This window comes from Somniosus microcephalus, chromosome 33 (assembly GCF_052327205.1).
Source record: "Somniosus microcephalus isolate GS21.2 chromosome 33, FLI_Smic_1.0, whole genome shotgun sequence".
Classification (NCBI taxonomy): Eukaryota; Metazoa; Chordata; class Chondrichthyes; order Squaliformes; family Somniosidae; genus Somniosus; species Somniosus microcephalus.
The window spans coordinates 31,708,155-31,733,040 of record NC_141019.1 but is presented as its reverse complement, the minus strand read 5'-3'; the positions used below and the strand labels follow the sequence as shown (position 1 = coordinate 31,733,040).

Sequence of the window (24,886 nt, the reverse complement as noted above, 5' to 3'; positions counted from 1 at the left end):
TCTTATGCGGGACCTTATCGAAAGCCTTCTGAAAGTCCAAATACACCACATCCACTGGTTCTCCCTTATCTATTTTACCAGTTACATCCTCAAAAAATTCCAGTAGATTAGTCAAGCACGATTTACCTTTTGTAAATCCATGTTGACTTTGTCCGATCCTGTCGCTGATTTCCAAGCTCGGGCATGGGCCCAGCTTGCTCAGGACATTCTTTAACAGGAACTAGTGAAGGACACAACCAGACCTCCATGTTGTGAAACAGTTGATTAAAGCTTTGTTTAACGCTTAGACCAAGTGCCTAGTAGTTTTCTTGCGTCACTACCCATGGAAGCAGAACCTGGCATGAATCATAGGAATAGGAGGAGGCCGTTCAGCCCTCTCGAGCCTGTTCCACCATTCAGTCCGATCATGGCTGATCTGTACCTCAACTGGGACTAACTGGAGAGCTCTTTCAAAGAGCCGGCACAGGCACGATGGGCCGAATGGCCTCCTTCTGTGCCGTAAGTTTCTAACGCCATTTATCTGCCGTTGCTCCATATCCCTTAATACCCATGCCCAATTTAAAAAAAAAAAATCTATCCATCTCCGTCTTGAAAGCTCCAATTGACTCCCAGCTGCCACAGCCTTTTGAGGAGAGGGTCGAGAAGCAAAGAGTGGAAGAAAGGTTGTATTGAGAATCCTAAATGGTGCAGTAAGTGCGATGTTACTTTGCTTTACACTTGATTGCAATCTGATGTGTCTGCCCCTACCAGGTGGTGACCCTGTGGTACCGTGCCCCGGAAGTACTATTACAGGCAACATATGCTAGTCCTGTTGACCTGTGGAGCACAGGCTGTATCTTTGCTGAGATGTTTCGAAGAAGGTCAGTACTGGAGTGTGACTTAAACATGTTTCTCAAATGACCGAGCCAATGATTACAGCACAAACTCTATCGTAAATTGCCTTGACGGACACTGCAGATTAACTTGCAAACCTTTTTATTTATTGACCAGGTACGAAATATACATTTTATAAGTGCAGTGATGACTTGTCCCAGTTCAGTTCTTTCCTGGTACTGCAATATGGTATTTGGCTGGGTAGGAATAGCAGCAGACGTGGCTTCAGAATTTCAAATACTTCTCGCCTTTTTGAGTGAAAAAATAAATTTGTCTTTCAAACTCTGGGATTAGAGCAAGTTTCCCTTTTTGATTTCCTTTCACTAGTACCTCGGTAAGTCCTGAGCTGTCCCCTGATGTCGCAGTGCTGCAGTACCTGATTTCTGCCATCAGAGACCCTCGTAGATAAGAACATAAGAAATGGGAGCAGAAGTCGGCAATTCGGCCTCTTGAGCCTGCTCCGCCATTCAATATGATCATGGCCCATCGACATGTTCTAGACTCCCCAGCCAGGGGGAACATCCTCCCTGTCAAGCCCTGTAAGAATTTTGTATGTTTCAATGAGATCACCTCATTCTTCTAAACTCTAGAGAATATAGGCCTAGTCTACTCAATCTGTCCTCATAGGACAATCCCCCCATCCCAGGAATCAGTCTGGTGAACCTTTGTTGCACTCCCTCTATGGCAAGTATATCCTTCCTTAAGTAAGGAGACCAAAACTGTACACAGTACTCCAGGTGTGGTCTCACCAGGGCCCTATATAATTGCAGTAAGACGTCTTTACTCTTATACTCAAATCCTCTTGTAATAAAGGCCAACATACCATTTGCTTTCCTATTTGCTTGCTGTACCTGCATGTTAACTTTCAGTGATTCGTGTACAAGGACACCCAGGTCCCTCTGAACACCAACATTTCCCAATCTCTCACCATTTAAAAAATACTCTGCTTTTCTATTTTTCCTACTAAAGTGGATAACTTCACATTTCTCCACATTATATTCCATTGATATAACATCACAGCTCCCCTCATGGTGAACAGCTTGCTTGTTGTCTCGGGAGCATTACTGGACCGGATGGGGAATTCAATGCTCTTTCTTTAGTGATTACACCATGTCCTTACCGCCCCCCCCCCCCAACAACACCTTGAGGCTCAGTGGGTAAATGCACTGCCCAGTGTGGTACTGAGCCATACAAAGCAGGAAGGCCCCAGGCTTGATTTCTTGCTCTGTGCTGATTTAGCTGCTGTTAATGGGGGGGGTTACACTTCCCCCACCCCCGGGTTACCCAGTGTCCCTTAGTTGGGGAGTGGGGAGAAATCAGCCAGGTTTCTAGATCCGATCACCGACCTCTTCCTGGAAACTGTATCTTGGTTGATGTCAATAATTAATAGCCTTGCCCGCAACGCCCACATCCTGTGAATGAATCCCATCACTGTCCACACGGTCTAGGTTCACACGTGAGGATTGATGCCCACGTGAGGTGACCGTGCCCTGGCCACCTGTGGGCGTGTACCCTAGAAGGGGAACGGATGAGGGGAGGAATTGGAGGGGTGGGGGATTATTTTTGTTTAAAAGCCAGGTCAATTTTCACACTTTTAGCCTGTGTGTATCTCAGAAGCTTGCAGCCTGGGTGTATCTCAAAAGCTTGCAGGAGATTTTTGAAGTGGGCTAAGTGATGATGTAACTGTGATTTTTCATTTTAAACACAGTGTCAGCTGTGGCTCAGTGGGCTACACTCTCACCTCTGAGTCAGAAGATTGAGAGTTCACGTCCCACTCCAGAGACTTGAGCACATAAAGCTAGGCTGACACTCCAGTGCAGTACTGAGGGAGGGCCGCACTGTCGGAGGGGCAGTACTGAGGGAGGGCCGCACTGTCGGAGGGGCAGTACTGAGGGAGCGCTGCACTGTCGGAGGGGCAGTACTGAGGGAGCGCTGCACTGTTGGAGGTGCCGACTTTCGGATGAGACGTTGAATCGAGGCCCCGTCTGCTCTCTCAGGTGGACGTAAAAGATCCCATGACACTGTTTTGAAGAAGAGCTGGGAAGTTCTCCCCAGTGTTCTGGCCAATATTTATCCTTCAATCAACATCGCTAATACAGGTTATCTGGTCATTATCACATTGCTGTTTGTGGGAGCTTGCTGTGCGCAAATTGGCTGCTGCGTTTCCCACATTACAACAGTGACTACACTTCAAAAGCACTTCATTGACTGTAAAGCATTTTGGGACGTCCGGTGGTTGTGAAAGGCGCTATAGAAATGCAAGTCTTTTTCTTTTGAAGCTGTTGTATGGGGTTAACTGAAGAAGTGAACAATGGGCTCGGCCTAGCCCAGTGCTGAGTGCAGTCCTGCTGTGTCTTCCTCTGCTGCACGGTTGGCCCATAAACCGTCTAACTGGTGCATAATGTAAGCCTTTCTCTTTCTCCCAGCCTAGATAGGAAGGACTCCAGTCCCAAACAAAACCTAGCGCTTCTCCAGTTGCTAACTGGACTACTTGCCGAGCCTGTTTTTTTTTTTGGTGGGGGGAGAGGAGTCTGATTAATCCTGTTGCTACTGGCTACCGCCTGCAAATACCCCCGAACCCCTACCCAGAAGAGCACAGTCTGAACTTCCATCTTGACAATGTCAGTCCTTGAGGGCCGATCCACAGAGGACCTGAGTTGAGATTTGAACTTGTCTTCTGTTCCAGCCTCCTTAATGGGCTTTCCGTTTGCTTTCATGGCTTTGAGTATCGGGGAAAGTTTGGCTTTTCTAACTCTGCAATTCCATTGCATTAGGTGCACGGGATAGGTTCATAGATGCCGTCACCACATTACAAGATTCACAGACCGTATTAAAGTAGAGTCCCTTAGCCTGGTGGGCTCTAACTAGAATGATTTTTTTTGTCTGTATTTGCTTGGGATTGGTTCCTTTTAATTCTGTCATGGTGCACAATGGGTTAAAAACCAGTTTTACTCACAGAACTCCTGCCCCAGCCTAATTCGATTTATAATGCTTTGAACTAGTCTGTTGCTGGTTTGCTGAAGGGAGGAGCCAAGCAAAACAATTCAAACACACAAACGCTGATGTGATTTTTATTCACCTACAGTGTCAGCTGTAGCGCTCTCACCTGAGTCAGAAGGTTGTGGGTTCAAGTCCCACTCCAGGGACTTGAGCACATAAAGCTAGGCTGACACTCCAGCACAGTGCTGAGGGAGTGCTGCCCTGTCGGAGGTGCCGTCTTTCGGATGAGACGTTAAACTGAGGCCCCGTCTGCCCCCTCAAGTGGACGTAAACGATCCCATGGCACTATTCAAAGAAGAGCAGGGGAGTTCTCCCCGGTGTCCTGGGCCATTATTTCTCCCTCAACCAACATAACAATAACAGATGATCTGGTCATTATCACATTGCTGTTTGTGGGAGCTTGCTGTGCGCAAATTGGCTGCCGTGTTTCCCACATTACAACAGTGACTACACTTCAAAAGCACTTCATTGGCTGTAAAGCGCTTTGGGACGTCCGGTGGTCGTGAAAGGCGCTATAGAAATGCAAGTCTTTCTTTACGTGTCTGATGTGGCAGATGCTTTTGACTTTAACAAGCAGTTACTTAAATTCAATGAAGCCCCAGTAGACGGTTTTAGGGGATTTTATCAGCTGGCACGTTTTGAAATCAAAGTTTTATCTGGCACTTTCAAAGACATCCCAAGAGAATTAGTTGAAGTATTTGACTCCGAGTTCAATTTGGAAAGGGAAAGGTTGAGGATTGCAGGAGGAGTTTAACACTGTCAGACATGTGAGCTGGCTGGGTGGCCTTCCTGACTGAGCAGGCTGGTATGTGTACAGGAGCCACCGAGAAAGACAGCCTGCCTTAGGCTTTCCCTCTCAAGCTGTCGGGTGTAGTTTTCAGCTTGTGCCTGTTTTGAGACCTGTGCTTGTTTCTGTGTGGCACGTCGTGGCCTGTTGCTGTGTGCGAACGACGGGCCTGGGCTGAATTCCGCATGTCTCGTTCTGCTTGCTGGCTGATTTTAGTGTATTTTTCTCCTCAACAGCAAGGGCAGCAGCAGCTGTTGTCCTCCATCTTAAGGTGACTTGGCTTTCACTAGTTAAAGGGACTCGGTGTGTTTTTTCCGTTCACCATTGGAATCTGCCTTTCATGTTAAACCATTTGACTTTGATCTCTTCCATTGGTTCCATTTATTCGGGTTGTCTGAATGCAAGCTATCTGAATTGTGTTTGGTACTCGGCAAGTGTTCAACTCTGTCTTAACCTAAACCTCCGACTAGTATCATGCACTGCACCAGCAAGCGATCTTTTCCATTTCCTTCGCCCTTTATTCTGATCTCCTAAACCGCCTGAATGTGCTGCAGTAGGGGCAGCTTCTGGCTGTGCTAGTGTGCCATCTAGGACCTGATTGCCCTTTCACTTGGGGTCCTCCGTACCCAGCAGAGTGGAGACTTGAGCTGGATTCGAACTGAAGTTTCCCCGAACGCCCTGATGGCTCTGTCCCCATCTAGGTTGAGCCATTGAGATCGCCCGGAATAGAGATTGATTGGAGCTGCTACAAGGGCAAGCAAATTGCACGAGTCTCCCCTACAGCAATGGAGTGAACCTCAAGGGGGAACTTTTCCGCCCACCACCACCCGGAAAAAAAGGTTCACTCCATGAGGACCTCATACCATGAATGGAAGTATGTTGAGCCTGACATGAATCAGTCATTCATGAAAAAAAGACTTATGAAATAATACTGAGCAGCCTATGGGTGGCGCTGTCCAGGGAGAGTATAAATACTCGGGCATGGGCCCAGCTTGCGCAGGACATTCTTGACGGGAACTAGTGAAGGACACAACTAGACCTCCATGTTGTAAAACAGTTGATTTAAAGCTTTGTTTAACGCTTAGACCAAGTGCCTAGTAGTTTCCTTATGTCAGAGCCAATGGGGTTTTAGTATTCAAATGAAGCGTGACTGACCTTCCTGTTTGTCTTTTTACAGGCCCCTGTTTTGTGGGAAATCGGAAGTTGACCAACTAGGAAAGATTTTTGAGTAAGTGTGTTTGATGTGTGCCAGTGGATCTCCAGTTTCCATATTGGGTAGACTGGCGAGGTGGGGCTCAGGACCAGGTGGAGGGCAGGCCTGGGGGGCGGGGGGGCATAACACAACCAGGAAAGCACTCTGGGGAGAGGAAAGCGAGATCTAGGCTGGATCTAGTACAGTAGCACTTACCGGGGGGGTGGGGAATGGCTGAAATGTTTCCAGTTGGTTAAGAGTTTGTGATGTCTTGGCTGATTTGTGGTTTGGCCCCTTCGCCCCCCTCCTCCCCCCATTGTTGATTTTTTTAAAAACTATCTGACCAATGAAATCTGAGCAAATTGACGCAATGCAATGGCTAAAGGCGCAAAGCTTTTATTACAATTGAATCTTCCAGTTGCTCCTGGTTTTAGCACGGCTGTACTATACCGCTAATTGAGAATGGGAACTTCTCTGCTTTCAGCATGACTGGGCTCCCGGCAGAGGAAGATTGGCCAGAGGATGTGACGCTTCCCCGAGACGCGTTCACCAACCGGCCTCCGCAGTTGGTCAAGACCTATATACCCGAAATCGATGACTTGGGAGCAAACCTGCTGCTGGTGAGATGGACTCTTGGGCAGAATAGCCCCAAATCCCCAATTTAAAATGGAATGCTAGGATCTGAAGAGTAGAGACCCAAAGGACCGTCAATTCATTCTTGCTTCAAAGTAGCTCGATTCCATGTCCCAGAAAATGCATTGTGGGCGGGTAGATGCCTGTTGACCTGAATGAACTTCACGATGGCTTTGGAATTTAAATATGTTTGAGTCCATTTCACTTCGGTTATCTTCGTGCCCCCCCTACCAGTCTGTGTGGTTGAGGGCAGAGGGGCAACTGATTTTCAAGCCTCCGCCAATCCCACTTTTGACACCGCATGGCAGTTCAGGATGACTTTTTTCCCCCACTCCCTGGGTACTGCCCGGCCTCTGTACAGCATCTCCTCGCGGGGATTGGCTTGAGCTCTGGGATCCAATGGAGTGGCGATGGAATCTGTGCACCAGCTCCGTGGCCTCGTGTTCACGCACCAACGTACTATTCCCTTGTTGCTACCTGTAATATACTTGGGTGGAACAAATGAAGGACAGAGACAGGATGAGTTGCTAGTCCATGTGCTTGTTTGTTAGGCCAGAGCGAACTGAGCATGCTCACACCAAACCGTGTGATAATACATTACACTGCTTTCCCCCTAACAAAAAAAGTTGTATTCCCCTCTCAAATACTATGGTCTTACCTTTCCCAGCATTACATGTACCACATAACAAAAACTTCTGGCTCTTTTAAATGAACTACAAATCCAGTTTACTAACCGGTTTGCGGAGCCTTCCTGATCTCCTCGCAGAAGGTTTTGGCATTGAACCAATTTTCGGGCTGTTTTATTTTGGTTCCGAACTCTCAGACGATCCTGTTTCTATCTCAGACTTGTTTGAACCTGGTACTTCAGTTACCTGAGTCAAACTCATGTATGTGTTCATGATCAAGTGGTTCACGGTCATGTCTTGGTTCACCTCTAACAGAGATCTTTTTGATCTACACGAACATTTTGGATTTTGTCACCAAATTCAGCCAAATATCTCTTGGTTCCACCAACCTCTACTATGGTTCCTACATCCCACTTCTGTGAACTCGACTTACCAGGGGGACTGAACACACTCGTTTTGTCTGAAACTGCGTTCTTTCCGATTGCTGTCATAAAGTTTCTGACTCAACTGTTTCTTTTCAACTCTTGAGGCCAAATTTGGTTGAACAAGACTCAATCGTGTTCTCAATCTCCTCTTCATCAAGAGTTCTGCTGGGGTATGTCCAGTTGTAGCGTGCGGAGTAGTTCTGTACTTCAGCAAGAAATGTGCCAAACCTTGCTTCGTGCTGAGTCCCGAGCAACACTTGCTTTTTGAGAGCTTCTTTCACTATTCTGACTGACCTTTCGGCTGCTCCGTTTGAAGCTGGATGATCTGGTGGAACGAGGGTGTGTTTGATACCGTTCCATTTCATGAACTCTTGGAATAGAGCAGAACGGAACTGAGGGCCATTGTCCGAAACAAACTCTTCAGCTAAACCATGACATGCGAAGATAGACCTCAACTCATCTATGGTACATGCAGTTGTAGTATTTGAACCCATGAGTTTTACTTCAGTCCACTTTGAATGACTACAAGTACCAAGAAATAATCATTTGCTTTCTCACAGAAGTCTACATGTACTCTCTGAAAAGCTCTACTTGGCCATGACCAGGGTTGTAATGGAGTTTTGGGTGGCTTGTTTCTGCAATTTTGGCGAACACTGCATTTGCTGACCAGTGATTCAAGATCACTGTCCAATCTAGGCCAGTAAACAAAGCTTCTCGCAATTGATTTCATACTGACGATCCCTGGATGTTCAGTATGAAGTTCGGCCAGAATTTTATCTCTCAAAGAAGTAGATACCACCACTCTCTTTCCCCCACTTGATACAACCTGGCTCACAAGACAATTCAGTACAACGGTTATGGAATGGTTTCAACTCTGTTCATACACTGATCAGTCCATCTATTCAATGTGTTTTCATACACTCTTCAGTACTGAGTCTTTTTTGAGTCTCATCTGCAATCTCCATTGCATTCACGGAAAGTCTTTGTCAACTGCACCTAGCGTGAAAATCGCACCTTCACTTCCAACGCGCGTCCTCATGTGGCAACCTGGACAAGGCAGCTGCGATTGCCTTTTGCTTTGAAGTGCGATATTCAATGGTGTAGTCATATTGTGACAACAACACTGCCCAATGTTGCATTCTTGATGCGGCCATTGCAGGGATGGCAGATTTGGACCCCCATATTGCTAGGAGCGGTTTGTGATCGGTTATCAGGGTAAACTTTCTGCCGATCAGGAACTGTTGGAATTTCTTGATTCCAAACACTATTGCGAGTGCTTCCTTTTCAATTTGCGCATGGTTTCTTTCGCTCTTTGTGAGGGTTCGCGATGCGAACGCGTTTGGTTTCTCTTGGCCGTCATCCATTACGTGGCTTATGACAGCTCCCACATCGTAGCTGGAAACATCACACGCTAACTTGTGCACTACGACAGAGCGTGAGCTTAAGTAGAGCATCGCTGGAGAGACTTCTCTTACAAGCATCGTAAGCTTCCTGTTGTACTTTCGTCCACTTCCACTGGACATCCTTCTTGAGGAGCTCGTGCAATGGAGCGAACATGGTCGCTAACTCTGGTAAGAAACGTGCGTAGTACTGGACCATTCCAAGGAAAGATCTTAACTCTGACATGTTCTCTGGCTCTGGAGCATTGATAACCACATCAACCTTTTCCTTCACTGGTTGCAGGCCAACTTTCAGACCAAGGTACACAACCTGGGGCTGCACAAAAGCACATTTGCTCCTTTTCAATTTGACATTGTGGGCATTCAACCTTTTGAAGCACTAACTCTAACACTTCTAGATTTTCTTCCTCGCTGCTTGTTGCGATCAGCACATTGTCTGGATTGCATAAGCAATTTTTGGATCTCCTTGAAAAATCTTATCCATCGTAGCCTGGAAGATTTTGGGGGAGGACTTTACACCATAGGGCAGCTTGGTGTATGAGTACAGTCCCTGTGTGTGTCGATGGTGAGATACTGTTGACTCTCTTTGTCAACATTCAGCTGCGCGCAAGCGTGCGACAGCTCAAGCTTAGAGAAAACCTTTGATCCAGAGAGTGCTGCATACAAACCTTGCGATGTAGGTAACGGGTACTGCTCATCGTCAACTGCTTGGTTGATAGCTTTGCAGTCACCGCGTAAACGAACAGTTTTGTCTGCTTTGGGCACTACCACAATCGGGGTAGTACATTCACTTTTGTCAGTTTTTACTAGCACTTCGTTCTCTGAGCTTCGCTAGCTCTTCCTCCACCTGACTTTTCAACACCTTGCCTAACAATAGACAGGCTTCCCGTTGGACATACCCAGTGATGCCCTCATAACTGTCTGTGAACATGCTTTCATATTTGTTCTTCATTGTGTCGAGTCGCTTCTTTGAAGTATCTACACTGAAGACTCCATTTGTCCACATGTCTCTGGGATTTCTCCGGAGTAGGTTTTTAACTCTACAGTACCCTTTGTAAGTGGTACTTGATTAAACTTGCTCTCGTGTGTCCTTACTCATGATAGAGCAGTCCGCCGCCGTGTCGATACACATCAATATATTGCTCGTTGATCAAAAGTTTTGTACGGAAGTCTTGCTAGCGTTGCTGCTAATGTGCGTCAGCCAGTGGCTCAGTGGGCAGCACCCTTGCCTCGGAGTCAGAAGGTAGTGGGTTCAAGTCCCACTCCAGAGACTGGAGCACAAAAATCCAGGCTGACACAATGAAGAACAAAATCCAGTGCAGCACTGAGGGAGTGCTGCACTGCCGGAGGTGCCGACTTTCGGATGAGACGTTAAACCGAGGCCCCGTCTGCTCGCTCAGGTGGACGTAAAAGATCCCGTGGCACTATTTCAAAGAAGAGCAGGGGAGTTCTCCCCGGTGTCCTGACCAATATTTATTCCTCAATCAACATCACTCGAGCAGATTATCTGGTCATTATCACATTGCTGCTTGTGGGAGCTTGCTGTGCGCAAATTGGCTGCTGCGTTTCCTACATTACAACAGTGCCTACACTTCAAAAAGTACTTCATTGGCTGTAAAGCACTTTGGGACGTCCGGTGGTCGTGAAAGGCGCTGTAGAAATGCAATTCTTTCTTTCTTAATGGCATAGATACTGTAGATGCCTAGTTCTTCAACATCAGGTATGTTCACTTCAATATTGTGAACTCCTCCCTTTTGTTGTCGCTTCTTTGCATTGCCACTAGAATGGTTCTTCCTGCTTTTAGATGTAGCTCTGCAAGCTGTTGAAAAATGGCCTTGCTCCTGGCAGTGAAAACACTTTGCATTTCTGTATTGGCAGGACTGTGATGAGCAAACAAAAGAACATAAGCAAGTAGGCCATTCGGCCCCTCGAGCCTGCTCCGCCATTCAATAAGATCATGGCTGATCTTCGACCTCAACCCCACTTTCCCGCCCGATCCCCATATCCCTCGATTCCCCGAGAGTCCAAAAATCTATCGCTCTCTGTCTTGAATATACTCAACGACTGAGCCTCCACAGCCCTCTGGGGTAGAGAATTCCAAAGATTCACCACCCTCTGAGTGAAGAAATTTCTCCTCATCTCAGTCCTAAATGGCCGACCCCTTATCCTGAGACTGTGACCCCTGGTTCTAGACTCTCCAGCCAGGAGAAACATCCTCCCTGTCAAGCCCTGTAAGAATTTTGTATGTTTCAATGAGATCACCTCTCATTCTTCTAAACTCTAGAGAATATAAGCCTAGTCTACTAAACCTGTCCTCATAGGACAATCCCACCATCCCAGGAACCAGTCTGGTGAACCTTCGTTGCACTCCCTCGATGGCAAGTATATCCTTCCTTAGGTAAGGAGACCAAAACTGTGCACAATACTCCAGGTGTGGTCTCACCAGGGCCCTATATAATTGCAGTAAGACGTCTTTACTCTTATACTCAAATCCTCTTGTAATAAAGGCCAACATATCATTTGCTTTCCTAATTGCTTGCTGTACCTGCATGTTAACTTTCAGTGATTTGTGTACAAGGACACCCAGGTCCCTCTGAACACCAACATTTCCCAATCTCTCACCATTTAAAAAATACTCTGCTTTTCTATTTTTCCTACCAAAGTGGATAACTTCACATTTCTCCACATTATATTTAATTTGCCATGTTCTTGCCCACTCACTTAGCCTGTCTATATGCCCTTGAAGCCTCTTTGCATCCCCCTCACAACTTAGATTTTCACCCAGCTTTGTATCATTAGCAAACTTAGATATATTACGTTTAGTCTCCCTAGCATTCTTGGACGCCAGCTCCGTAGAGGAATTTTGCACGCTATGTCAAACGTTGGGTTTGAAGTGTTCAGTAACTTGGACTATTTCCAACGGCTTTGGGTCGAAATGGTCCTCGAGTTTCTCGACTGTCTTCAAACGACGCAGCCTTCGCTTTCCCTGGCGCGAGTGGGTTTGTCAATGTTCCGTAGTAGACATCTGGCCCGATCTCCGTTAGGAAAAATTGCTTTTTTTCCATTCACGAATTACTTTACTTTGAGCTTGAACATTCTCATCTGCACCTTTGGTCTCTAATGTTATTGGCCCTTAAAAAAAATTAAAAATCTCCATCTGCTCAATGTAAGAACTGAATGGCTCCCTCCGACTTGTACTTTGCTCCTTGGCCAGTTTGCTTCAGCCTTCGATTGGCTTTGTTGCTTGCGGCTCCACGGTTGCTGGACATGTTCAGTAATTCCAAACCGGTTGAATGGCTGCCCTTCATTGAGCGGTTGGTTCTGGTCGCTGGCTTTCCAAACTGACCTTCCCAGTGATGGACAGACTATGCTGCAAAGACGCAGCCGGTCGGACAGCTGTGAAGAGTTAAGACGGGTTGCGTTTCCAGTGCATCACCCTTCATCTGAATGGAAAGGCTAAAAGGTGAGCAGCAATTTGGTGGGATAAAATGAGACTGGAGTCAACAGATGCTCCAATCATTGAGAGGGAGTCAGTGGGCTGACTGGTACGATAGTGTAGTGGTTATCTCAAGGGCAACTAGGGATGGGCAATAAATGCTGGCCTTGCCAGCGATGCCCACATCCCATGAACAAATTTAAAAAAAAAAAAAAAAAAAAAAATGTTACTGCACTAGTAATCCAAAGAACGCGAGTTCAAATCCCACCATGACCGTTTGAGAACTTGAATTCCGTTTTTGAAAATAAAAAGCCGGTGTCAGTAAAAGTGGCCATGAAGCTGTCGTATTGTTGTAAAACCCCAACTGGTTCACTGATGTTCCTTGGGGAAAGAAACCTGCCGTCCTTACCCAGTCTGGGCCGATAGGTGACTCCAGTCCCACACCAACGTGGTTGACTCTTAACTGCCCTCTGAAGTGGCCCAGCAAGCCCCTCAGTTGTACAAGGACAGCTAGGGCTGACAAATAAATGCCAGCGATGCCCACATCCAGAGAATTCATGAATTTCTTTTGGAAAAATAACCTGTGACGTAATAAAACTCACTACACACTTGGTTTGAGTATAAAGCAAGGCTTTAATCAACTTGTTTCAGAACATGGAGCTCTAGTTGTACTTCACTAGTTCCTTGTCTTACAAAATGTCCCTGGAAAGCTGGGGCCGACGCCCGAGTATTTATACTCCTTGGACGGCGCCACCAGCTGGCCGTCCAGCGTTATTTCACGAGTAGTTTCTTGATGAATGATGAGATTTATAACAACCTGCAAACTGCTTAATCCAAAAATTGTTTGATATGAAAGGTGAGGTATATTTATTGATCTGTGAATATTTGGTGTCCTGTCCGATGAGTTCCTGAAGCTTTGTTTTCTCTTTCAGGAGTTGTTGGCTTTCAGCCCCCAAAAAAGAATCTCTGCCTTTGATGCCCTGCGCCATCCTTATTTCCAAGGCCAAAGTCCCGAGGTTTAAGACCCTTGATCGTGATCCAGGGAAAGGAAGCGCCGTATGGCTTTGCCTGCATATCAACTCTTGGGTGCTACTGGCACAACTGTGTCCTACAGATGTGCACTGCTGGGGGGAGGGGGGTGGGGGGTGGGTGGGAAGGAAACCGAGCATTAACCAACTGAGGACGTTCCATCATTTCAGAGATTTCTTTTGATTTTTTTTCTTCTCGCATTGACTTGTAAGACTGTGTTTCTTTGGGCAAAGAAAGTGAAGCCTGGAAGATGTTACTCGGGCGGTTCTTTGGGGTGGTTCTTGGCCCTTGACTGCAGCAGGCCTCGCTAAGTTTTAAGGAGGCATCTTCGCTCCTTCAGCTCTACGTACGGCATCACTTTCTTGACGTACCCGAGTTTGCCCGTCCCATTTGCGTGCCGTGCCAGCCTCTTGGTTGGAAGTACAACGGGCACTGTTCACAAGTGTTCCGAACTTGGTGCCATCTGAGGAGGTCGCCATCTGCCCCGTGCTGCCTGCCTTGCTCCGTCCGTCCTCCCCTGACCCCACTCTCTAATTGGTAGGTTGAATCATCGCTGGCCCTTCTGGCCAGGAAGGGTGGGCAGTGACACTTTTTTTTTCTAAACTGAACCAGTTTCCGCACCGGCAACAGCTGAAGATGATCCACCCAGAGGGGGTATGTTAACACCATGACCACGTGCTGATCCACACTGCCTGCCACCAGAGAAAAGTGTGGGGAGAAGTAATCTCCCTTTCTCGTCGCCCCCAACCCCGCTGCTATTTAACAATGTGTTGAACTTCTTAAAGGAGCCATGCCCCGTAATTCCTGAGTGCTATGATATTTAGGATCCTGTTTAACCAATCATTGGCAAAATATTTTATGTGGCAAAGCTTTCTCGGCCTGCTGTCTGTGTGGCCATTTTTAAAGCAGCCCCATGATCTCATGTACCAGGGCAGTGATGCGGTGACTAGATTTGCAAAACATTGTTTCAAAAGCATGATTGGTTTTCCAAGTTGGTGGAACATTGGGCCAATTGCTTTTGTTCCCCCCCCCTTTTTGTTTCTCTGTTCCCTCGGCCCTTTCGGTTTAAAAAGCCTTCAAGTACCCGGCGGTTCACCTGGTTAAGGTGTTGGGTAGAGCCGTACCCACAAGGAACGGCTCGGGCTTGCTGCCCTCGCAGCTGACGAGTATGCTGCCGCAAATAGTCTAGGCTTCAGTGTGAATCTTCAGCGAGGCCATCGAGAGGGGAAGAGAAGGAAAGCCCGTAAAGAAAGAAAGTCTTGCATTTCTATAGCGCCTTTCACCACCTTGGAATGTCCCAAAGCGCTTCACAGCCAATGAAGTGCTTTTTTTTGGAGTGTGGTCACTGTTGTAATGTAGGAAATGCGGCAGCCAATTTGCGCACAGCAAGCTCCCACAAACAGCATTGTGATAATGACCGCATAATCTGTTTCTTAGGTGTTGTCGAGGGACACCTTATTGGCCAGGACACCGGGGATAACTCTCCCCTGCTCTTCTTCCAGTAGGGCTGTAAGATTTTTTACATTCAACGGAGAGGGCTGTCAGGACCTCGGTTTAACGTCCCATCTGAAAGACGGCCCCTCTGACAGTGCGGCGCTCCCTCAGCACTGCCCTGGAGTGTCAGCCTAGATTTTTGTGCTCCAGTCTCTGGAGTGGGACTTGAACCCACAACCTTCTGACTCCGAGGCGAGAGTGCTGCCCACTGAGCTATGGAAATATGCTTGCAACAGTGGGCTGACATCTAGCAGAAAGGGTTTTCCACGCAAATCTGTCTCTTTCCGCCCCCTCCCCATGTTATAATCTTCATTTTACTGTCTCGGCTTCTTCTGTGCGGCCTCGCCTTGGAAGTAGGGAAGACCAGTGGGCCTGGGGCTAGCCCAGTCCGCTGTTCAGCCCCTTCACACTGAACATGCTGACGTGTGTGTAGATTTTTTTAATAATGTTGCGTTTTATCGCAAGGATTTTATGAAAAGCTGGAACCTACTTGTTACGTGGTGCTCTCCTTGGGCTTGACTGATTACATTGTGTAAAAATTCCCGACAGACGGCTAGTCCACGATTTACCCTCGATGTGTGGAGCGAATCTTTATTCAGACTGTTAGTGAATTGAAACGATATCTGGCATTCACCACCACATTCACGTGCCTTGAGGTTGCTGTCAATCATTTTTCAGGTCCCCCATGGGACTCGCTCCGGACAGCAGTTTGAGAGTTTTCCCAACGACCCGGTGCCTCCCCGATCTGGAGTCCGGGACTGCCACTTCTGCGCTCGCCAAACCGCAGTGGGTGGAAAATCGGGCGGGGGTGCCTGACGATTTCCCCCCCCCCCCCCCCCCCAAATGGTGGCGATTGCATTAAATCTGCAAAAGTGGACTCCAGAATTCCACAATCCCGTCATTCTGGGATGGCTGACTGCAGCTGGCGCTGTGAGGGTTCCTGACGGCTTTTATTCTGATGAACCTGAGAAAGCAACAAGTACAAACTCCAGCTGCAATGAAAAGTGCCCCCCACTCAAATCGGCTGCGGTCGCGATGTCGATCCAGCGTGAGGCGCTGCATCTCCATTTCAGGTTGAGAAACTGAGCTGAAATTAATCAATTGCAATCCTGTTGGCAAAGGGAGGGGGGGGGGGGGAAGTCTGGAGTCCATTACATGTAGTGTATGTGCTAACCATTTTATTAATAAATATAACTTGCTGTTAAAGATTACTGTACAGGCAGATGAAGTAATTTTACTAAAGGCATCTGCTTTTGTTCAAAACTTGTTACCTTGCTTCTTTATTTTTAAGTGGCAGCAACAGGGAAATCACTTCATTCAGTTACATGTGATTTAGAGCGGTCATTCCCTTTTTATTTAGTGATGTTTCACTGTCCCAAGTTTACTATAAACTAAACTCGCTCCCCAGTGAACCCGTGGCTCAGTGGGCAGCGCTCGCGCCTTTGAGTCAGAAGATTGTGGGTTCAAGTCCCACTCCAGAGACTTGAGCACATAATCCAGGCTGACACTCCAGTGCAGTACTGAGGGAGCGCCGCACGGTCGCAGGTGCCGTCTTTTGGATGAGATGTTAAACTGAGGCCCCGTCTGCTCTCTCAGGTGGACGTAAAAGACCCCATGGTACTATTTTGAAGAAGAGCAGGGGAGTTCTCCCCGGTGTCCTGGGCCAATATTTATCCCTCAATCAACGTCACAAAAGCAGATGATCTGCTCATTATCACATTGTTTGTGGGAGCTTGCTGTGCGCAAATTGGCTGCCGCGTTTCCTACATTACAACAGTGACCACACTCCAAAAGTGCCCTGGAGGGCCAGATGGCAAGTATTTTGTTGGAAACTAAATTAGAGAGTCCCATCCAGCTCCGGCCTCCAGCTCCTCTGTTATGCGGCAATGAACTCTCGCTGAAGACTGCTAGAAAGGATCACGTCAATGCCGGGGTGGGCCTATAAATGGGATTTCGGATTCTGACGCTCGGACTCTTGTGAGATTGGATTCAGGGCGTTGTGAACAGTTGGTGTAGTAATGGTCATCAGGCCCTAGAGGTCCTCGGTATGCTTTCTAAAGTTGATGTGTTTACATTTGCTGGTCACATCAATCCTCCACCAATCCTTTTTCGCACCAACAGGCTTTGATCCTTTTGGTGCTGATCGACTGGCATGCTGGTCTGGTGCACACTCGGCTACGTGGCCAGGTCCAACACTGATGGGCGTAACTTATTAACCAAGATTGTATTTGACTGGTGCTTGCTTTTAGGAAGGAGCGCTCGTGACGCTTTCCTTCTAATGGAGCAGGTCACAGTAATCATTATGAAGGCAGATTAATCAGACTTGTTGCTTGCTCACTTTGCCTGCCTTCCCATCCCCTTCCCCGGATAAACCCCTAGTTGCGAGGCCGGAAAGTCATAGAGTTTTACAGCACAGAAAGAGGCCCTTCGGCCCATCGTGTCTGCGCCGTCCATCAAGCCCTGTCCAGTCTAATCCCATTTTCCAGCATTTGGTCCATAGCCTTGTATGCAATGGCATTTCAAGTGCTCATCCAAATGCTTCTTGAATGTTGTGAGGGTTCCTGCCTCTACCACCCTTTTAGGCATTGAGTTCCACATTCCAACCACCCTCTGGGTGAAAAAGTTCCTCCTCAAATCCCCTCTAAATCTCCTGCCCCTTACCCTGAATCTATGCCCCCTTGTTATTGACCCCCCTACTAAGGGGAAAAGTTCCTCTTTGTCTACCCCATTTTGTACACTTCAATCAGGTCCCCCCTCAGCCTTCTTTGCTCCAAGGAAAACAACCCCAGCCTGTTTAGTCTTTCTTCATAGCTGAGGCGCTCCATCCCAGGTAACATCCTGGTGAATCTTCTCTGCACCCTCTCCAAAGCAATCACATCCTTCCTATAGTGAGGCGACCAGAACTGCACACAGTACTCCAGCTGTGGCCTCACCAGCGTTTTGTACAGCTCCATCATAACCTCCCTGCTCTTATATTCTATGCCTCGGCTAATGAAGGCAAGTATCCCATATGCCTTTTTAACCACCTTATCTACCTGTTCCGCTGCCTTCAGAGATCTATGTACATGTACACCAAGGTCCCTCTGACCCTCTGTACTTCCTAGGGTCCTACCACTCATTGTGTATTCCCTTGCCTTATTTGTCCGTCCAAAATGCATCACCTCGCACTTTTCAGGGTTAAATTCCATTTGCCACTTTTGCGCCCAACTGACCAACCCGTCTATATCGTCCTGTAGCCTGAGGCTTTCCTCCTTGCAATTTACCACCCCACCAATTTTCGTGTCATCTGCAAACTTACTGATCATCCCTTTTACATTCTCATCCAAATCATTTATGTAGATCACAAACAACAAGGGACCCAGCACCGATCCCTGAGGTACCCCACTGGACACAGGCTTCCAGTCACAAAAGCAACCTTCGACCATCACCCTCTGCCTCCTGCCACTCAGCCAGTTTAGGATCCAACGCGCCAAGGCACCCTGGATCCCATGGGCTCTTACCTTCTTGACCAGTCTCCTATGCGGGACTTTGTCAAAAGCTTTACTGAAGTCCATGTAAACCACATCCACAGCATTTCCCTCATCCACCTCCCTAGTCACCCCCTCGAAAAATTCAATCAGATTTGTCAGACATGATTTACCCTTGACAAAGCCATGCTGACTATCCCCGATTAATCCTTGCCTCTCCAAGTGGAGACTAATTTTGTCCCTCAGAATTTTTTCCAATAATTTCCCTACCACAGATGTTAGGCTCACTGGCCTGTAATTCCCTGGTTTATCCCTGCTACCCTTCTTGTATAATGGTACTACATTAGCTGTTCTCCAGTCCTCTGGTACATCCCCTGTGGCCAGAGAGGTTCTGAAAATTTGTGTCAGAGCCCCTGCAATCTCCTCCTTTGCCTCCCACAGCAGCCTGGGATACATCTCGTCCGGGCCTGGGGATTTATCCACTTTTTGGCCTGCTAAAACCGCTAGCACCTCCTCCCTCTCGATGCTAATATGTTCAAGTATGTCACAGTCCCCTTGCCCGATTTTTATGTCTGCATCGTCTTTCTCCATAGTGAACACAGATGCAAAAAATTCATTTAAAACCCCGCCTACATCATCTGGCTCTACACACACATTGCCACTTTGGTCCCTAATGGGCCCTACCCTTTCCCTGGTTATCCTCTTGCCCTTAATATACTTATAAAACATCTTAGGATTTTCCTTTATTTTGCTCGCCAGTGTTATTTCATTGCCCCTCCTCGCCCTCCTAATTTCTTTTTTAAGTATGCCCCTGCACTTTTTATACTCCTCTAGGGCTTCTTCCGTTTTTAGTCTTTTGTAACTGCCAAAAGCCCCCCTTTTATTTCTAATGCATTTTTGTATCTCCCTTGTCATCCAAGGTTCCCTTTGCTTGTTGGTCCTACCCTTGACCTTTACAGGAACATGTTGGCGCTGTACTCTCTCTATTTCCCTTCTGAAACTCCCCCACTGTTTTGATGTGGATTTTCCTATAAGTAGCTGCTCCCAGTCCACTTTGGCCAGATCCTGCCTTATCATATTAAAATCGGCCTTCCCCCCAATTTAGAACCCTTATTTCCGGGCCGTCTTTGTCTTTTTCCATGACCACCTTAAATTTCACCGAATTATGGTCACTGTCGCCAAAATGCTCTCCTACTGATACTTCCACCACTTGCCCGGCTACATTCCCCAGAATTAGGTCCAGTACCGCCCCCTCTCTTGTAGGACTTTCTACATGTTGGCTCAAAAAGCTCTCCTGGATGCACTTTAAGAATTCTGCACCCTCTAAGCCTTTCACACTCTGACTATCCCAATTTATATTGGGGAAGTTGAAATCCCCCACTATTATTACCCTATTATTTTCACACTTCTCTGAGATTTGCCTACATATCTGTTCCTCTATCTCCCCCTGACTGTTTGGGGGCCTATAGTACACTCCCAGCAAAGTGCTTGCCCCCTTTTTGTTTTTAAGTTCTACCCATATGGCCTCATTTGAGGAACCCGCTAATATATCATCCCTCCTTACAGCAGTAATTGACTCCTTAATTAATATTGCAACACCCCCTCCCCTTTTACACCCCCCTCTGTCTCGCCTGAAGATTCTATACCCCGGAATATTGAGCTGCCAGTCCTGACCCTCCCTCAACCATGTCTCCGTGATGGCAACAATATCGTACTCCCATGTGTTCAACAACAACTTCAGTTCATCCACCTTATTTGCAAGACTCCTTGCATTAAAATAAATGCCTTCCAGCCCTGCCATATTCCCTTTTGCCTTCACATATTTGCTCTGCCTTCCCAGCTGACTTGTTTTTTCCTCTGTATTTGGCTGTAAATCACCCCCTACTATAGCTCCACTCTGTACCCCATCCCCCTGCCAAGTTAGTTTAAACCCCCTCCAGCAGTGCTAGCAAACCTCCCCGCAAGGATATTGGTTCCCCTCTGGTTCAGGTGTAAACCGTCCGACTTGTACAAGTCCCACCTTTCCCAGAAGCAGACCCAGTGATCCAGGAAACTAAAGCCCTCCCTCCTGCACCATCCCTTTAGCCACGCATTCATCTGTTCTATCTTCCTATTTCTATACTCACTAGCACGTGGCACCGGGAGTAATCCAGAGATTACAACCTTTGAGGTCCTGCTCTTTAATCCTTCACCTAGCTCCCTAAATTCTTGCTGCAGGACCTCATCCCTCTTTTTACCTATGTCGTTGGTACCAATGTGGACCACGACCTCTGGCTGTTCACCCTCCCCCTCCAGAATGCCCTGCAGCCGCTCAGTGACATCCTTGACCCTGGCACCAGGGAGGCAACAAACCATCCTGGATTCACGTCTACGGCCACAGAAACGCCTATCTGTTCCCCTTACTATAGAATCCCCTACCACTATTGCTCTCCCACTCTTTTTCCCCCCTTCCTGGGCAGCAGGAGCACCCCCAGTGCCAGGAAGTTGGCTGCTGCTGCCTTCCCCTGGTGAGTCATCCCCCTCAACAGTATCCAAAGCGGTATACTTGTTTGAGAGGGGAATGGTCACAGGGGTCTCCTACACTACCTGCCTGCTTCTATTGCTCCGCCTGGCAGTCTGTTTTTGAATGCCACCCTCCAGTTGGGGTATGGGTCCATTACGGTTGATGTAAACCTGCTATTAAATAAAACACAGGTTGGCCTTCATCTGAGGTGTGGTATAATCACCCAGTAATATGCTGCCTGTTAATTACAGAGTGAGGAGATATGTTGCTCTACTTAGTGAGACTGAATTGTTAAGAAAATCTGCTGTGATACAATGGACTCGTGTGTGAAAACACTACAAGAATTAACATGGAAGCACAGAACAATGATTGGGATGAACGACTTGTCAATATTGCAGTTGTTTAAACATACTGTTCTTGAAAATCGCCCTTGGAAAGCTGAATGGACCCTTTAGCGTGTGTGGGGCGCCTTTGATACATGGGGGAAACAATGCTGGAAACACTCAGCAAGTCAGGCAGCATCGGTGGAGAGAGAAACAAGAGTTAACGTTTCAGGTCGATGACCTTGACCTGTGTTTTTCTCCACAGTTGCTACCTGGCCTGCTGAGTGTTTCTAATATTGTCTGTTCTTATCTCGAGATTGGAAAAAGGGAACCAGCATAATGTTGTGGAGCTGGAATGGGTCACTGGATTGAGCGGACGTTGATAAAACACTTGATTGGCTGGAACCTCATCCCCTCTGACAGCCTTGTAGCGCAGGCCACTCCCTGCAGTCTCCCGCACAAAGCACGCACATATTCGGATTGTTTGGTGCCGGTTTGTAAAAGAACTGCTACTTTTTGTAATGTGTAGGTAGGCCTGAACCGGCACATTGTTTCCACATCACATTGACCAGGGATTTATGTGACATAAGAAATAGGAGCAGGAGGAGGCCATTCAGCCCCCTCGAGCCTGTTACATTAGGAACAGCAGGAGGTCATTCAGCCCCTCGAGCCTATTACACAGGAATAGGAGGCCATTCAGCTCCTCGAGCCTGTTACATTAACAGGAGGAGACCATCCAGCCCCCTCGAACCTGTTACATTAGGAACAGGAGGAGGCCATTCAGCCCCCCTCGAGCCTGTTACATTAAGAACAGGAGGAGACCATCCAGCCCCCTCGAGCCTGTTACATTAGGAACAGGAGGAGGCCATTCAGCCCCCCTCGAGCTTGTTACATTAGGAACAGGAGGAGGCCATACAGCCCCTTGAGCCTGTTACATTAAGAACATGAGGCCATTCAGCCCCCCTCAAGCCTGTTACATTAGGAACAGGAGGAGACCATCCAGCCCCTCGAGGCTGTTACATTAGGAATAGGAGGATGCCATTCAGCCCCTCAAGCCTGTTACATTAGGAACAGGAGGAGGCCATTCAGCCCCCTCGAGCCTGTTACATTAGGAACAGGAAGAGGCCATTCAGCCCCTCGAACCTGATCCACCATTCAATTAGATCATGGCTGATCTCCATTTACCCACCTTGAAGGAGCCTTACATTTATATAGCACCTTTCATGACCTCAAAACGTCCCAAAGTGCTTTACAGCCACTGAAGTAGTTTTGAAGTATAGTCACTGTTGTAATGTAGGAAACGTGGCAGCCAAATAGCACACAGCAAGCTCCCACAAACAGCAAGGTGATAATAACCAGATAATCTGTTTTTGTTAGGCTTGTTGAGGGCTAAATATTGGCTCACCTGCTCTTCAAAATAGTGCCATGGGATCTTTTACATCCCTCTGAGAGCAGACGGGGCCTCGGTTTAATGTCTCATCCAAAAGACAGACCCTTAATACCTTAACAAAAATCTATCGAGCTCGGCTTTGACATTTTCAATTGACCCCCAGGCTCAACAGCTTTTCGGGGGAAGAGAGTTCCGGATTTCCACTACCCTTTGTGTGAAGAAGTGCTTCCTGACTTGACTCCTGAATGGCCTGGCTCTAATTGTAAGGTTATGGCCCATTTGTTCTGGACTTCCCCTGCTACCACTTGCGATGGGCCACTTAGGCAAGGCACTGGTGCGCCTATTGCTAGCGGATCCCATATGCCAGCAAGGGGGGGGGAAGGATGCAAAGAAGCAGTTACTATTTGTATTAAATTTTAATTTCTGCCCAAGAAGGAATATTTTGTTTATGGAGCTGAAATAAAACAATTTGCAGTGATTGCCCAGCCGCTGCATAGGTCCAGTATTCGATTGTATATACACATGGCTGCCAATTGTCTGCTTCTGGAGTGAACGTCCGCTTATCCAGCCCTTGTTCTCACTGTTTGGATGTGGGAGCCAGGAAAAACATCTGTTGTGGGTGGGGGGGGGGGGAGTTCTTGAGACCAACTATGGAGCCTCCAATTTCTGCTCAACAGCTAGCATCAGCCTGTGGCACAGTATGGTTGAGTGCCAAAACTTGATATTTTACCAAGATGACACTGGAGATTCTCCAAAGAGTGGAGTCCTTTACACCAGTTCAAAATAATCCCTTTGACATTCCTGCCAAGACTAACTCAGTTAAAATTTGTTATTTTTATTTGCCTTTTGAAGTTCCAGCACACTCAGTACTTAAGAGTTTGTTATTGCAGAGGTTAAAATAACTTTGTTTTCTATTTAATGGCAAGACTCCCTGAGTTTGTTCCTTGCCAGCTCTCCATGAACTACGATCTGTTCTCATGGTGTGTCCTCTTGATAGGAAGCAGTTAGTAGGAAGTGCATCAAACACTGCCTCCCTTGGGAAGATCCCAGTCTTTGCTGGACACTTCCCCACAGCAACGCAGCTGGGATAAGGAACTCTTTGGATGGTGGAATCTGGATTCGTACTTCAGATTCCCCACACACCATGCTGACGCCACCATCAGGCTCATTGCCTCTCTCAAGGTTTCTGACTGCCTAATGAAAGAAAGAAAAGTCTTGCATTTCTATAGCGCCTTTCATGGCTACCGGACGTCCCAAAGCCCTTTACAGCCAATCAAGTACTTTCTGAAGTGCAGTCACTGTTGTAATGTAGGAAACGCAGCAACCAATTTGCACACAGCTAGCTCCCATAAACAGCAATGTGGTGACGACCAGATAATCTGTTTTAGTGATGTTGATTGAAGGATAAATATTGCCCAGGACACCGGGGAGAACTCCCCTGCTCTTCTTCAAAATGGTGCCGTGGGATCTTGTATGACCACCTGCGAGAGCAGACGGGGCCTCAGTTTAACGTCTCCTCTGAAAGACGCCACCTTCGACAGTGCGGCGCTCCCTCAGTACCGCCCCTCCGACCGTGCGGCGCTCCCTCAGTACCGCCCCTCCGACCGTGCGGCGCTCCCTCAGTACCGCCCCTCCGACCGTGCGGCGCTCCCTCAGTACCGCCCCTCCGACCGTGCGGCGCTCCCTCAGTACCGCCCCTCCGACCGTGCGGCGCTCCCTCAGTACCGCCCCGCCGACCGTGCGGCACTCCCTCAGTACCGCCCCTCCGACAGTGCAGCACTCCCTCAGTACCGCCCCGCCGACCGTGCGGCACTCCCTCAGTACCGCCCCTCCGACAGTGCGGCGCTCCCTCAGTACCGCCCCTCCGACTGTGCGGCGCTCCCTCAGTACTGCCTTGGAGTGTCACCCTAGATTTTTGTGCTCAAGTCTCTGGAGTGGGATTTGAACCTACAACCTTCTGACTCAGAGTTGAGGGTGCTGCCCGCTGAGCTATGGCCAACATTCTAATGCTACAAAGTATTGACAAGAAAAAGTGTTTATTCATGAATTAGTAAAGCATTTATTACAGAAGTTTGCATTTTAACTTCATTTTATACAATAAAACATTTTGATGTAATTTACATGCTGGTTTGAATCTCTGAAATTCAGATTATGCTGGAATAATGTACAGCCAAACCTTTCACTGATGAGAATCTACCCAAGTTTCCTTGAAAGGCTTATTAATTTTCCACGATCATTTAAAATAGACAGGGGCTGTCCCTAGAATCAGACAGTCTTTCTAAACAGGATGTTGGTACCATCACAAGTT

General features: G+C 47.5%; 1 protein-coding gene across 6 annotated transcripts in view; it reads left to right on the top strand.

Annotated features, from left to right (window-relative positions):
- Nucleotides 1–24,886, top strand: part of cdk4 (cyclin dependent kinase 4) — a 215,855-nt gene that overhangs the window by 190,037 nt on the left and 932 nt on the right. For 2 of the 6 annotated variants that reach the window (XM_085972933.1, XM_085972935.1), the window contains exon 5: nt 751–860. In XM_085972933.1, the coding sequence (XP_085829059.1) occupies nt 751–860 (110 nt within the window). Of the gene's footprint in view, nt 1–750; nt 861–5,837; nt 5,889–6,336; nt 6,473–13,304; nt 16,159–24,886 lie in introns of those variants that run through there. The other 4 variants (XM_085972937.1, XM_085972934.1, XM_085972938.1 and 1 more) reach the window with 4 other exon arrangements.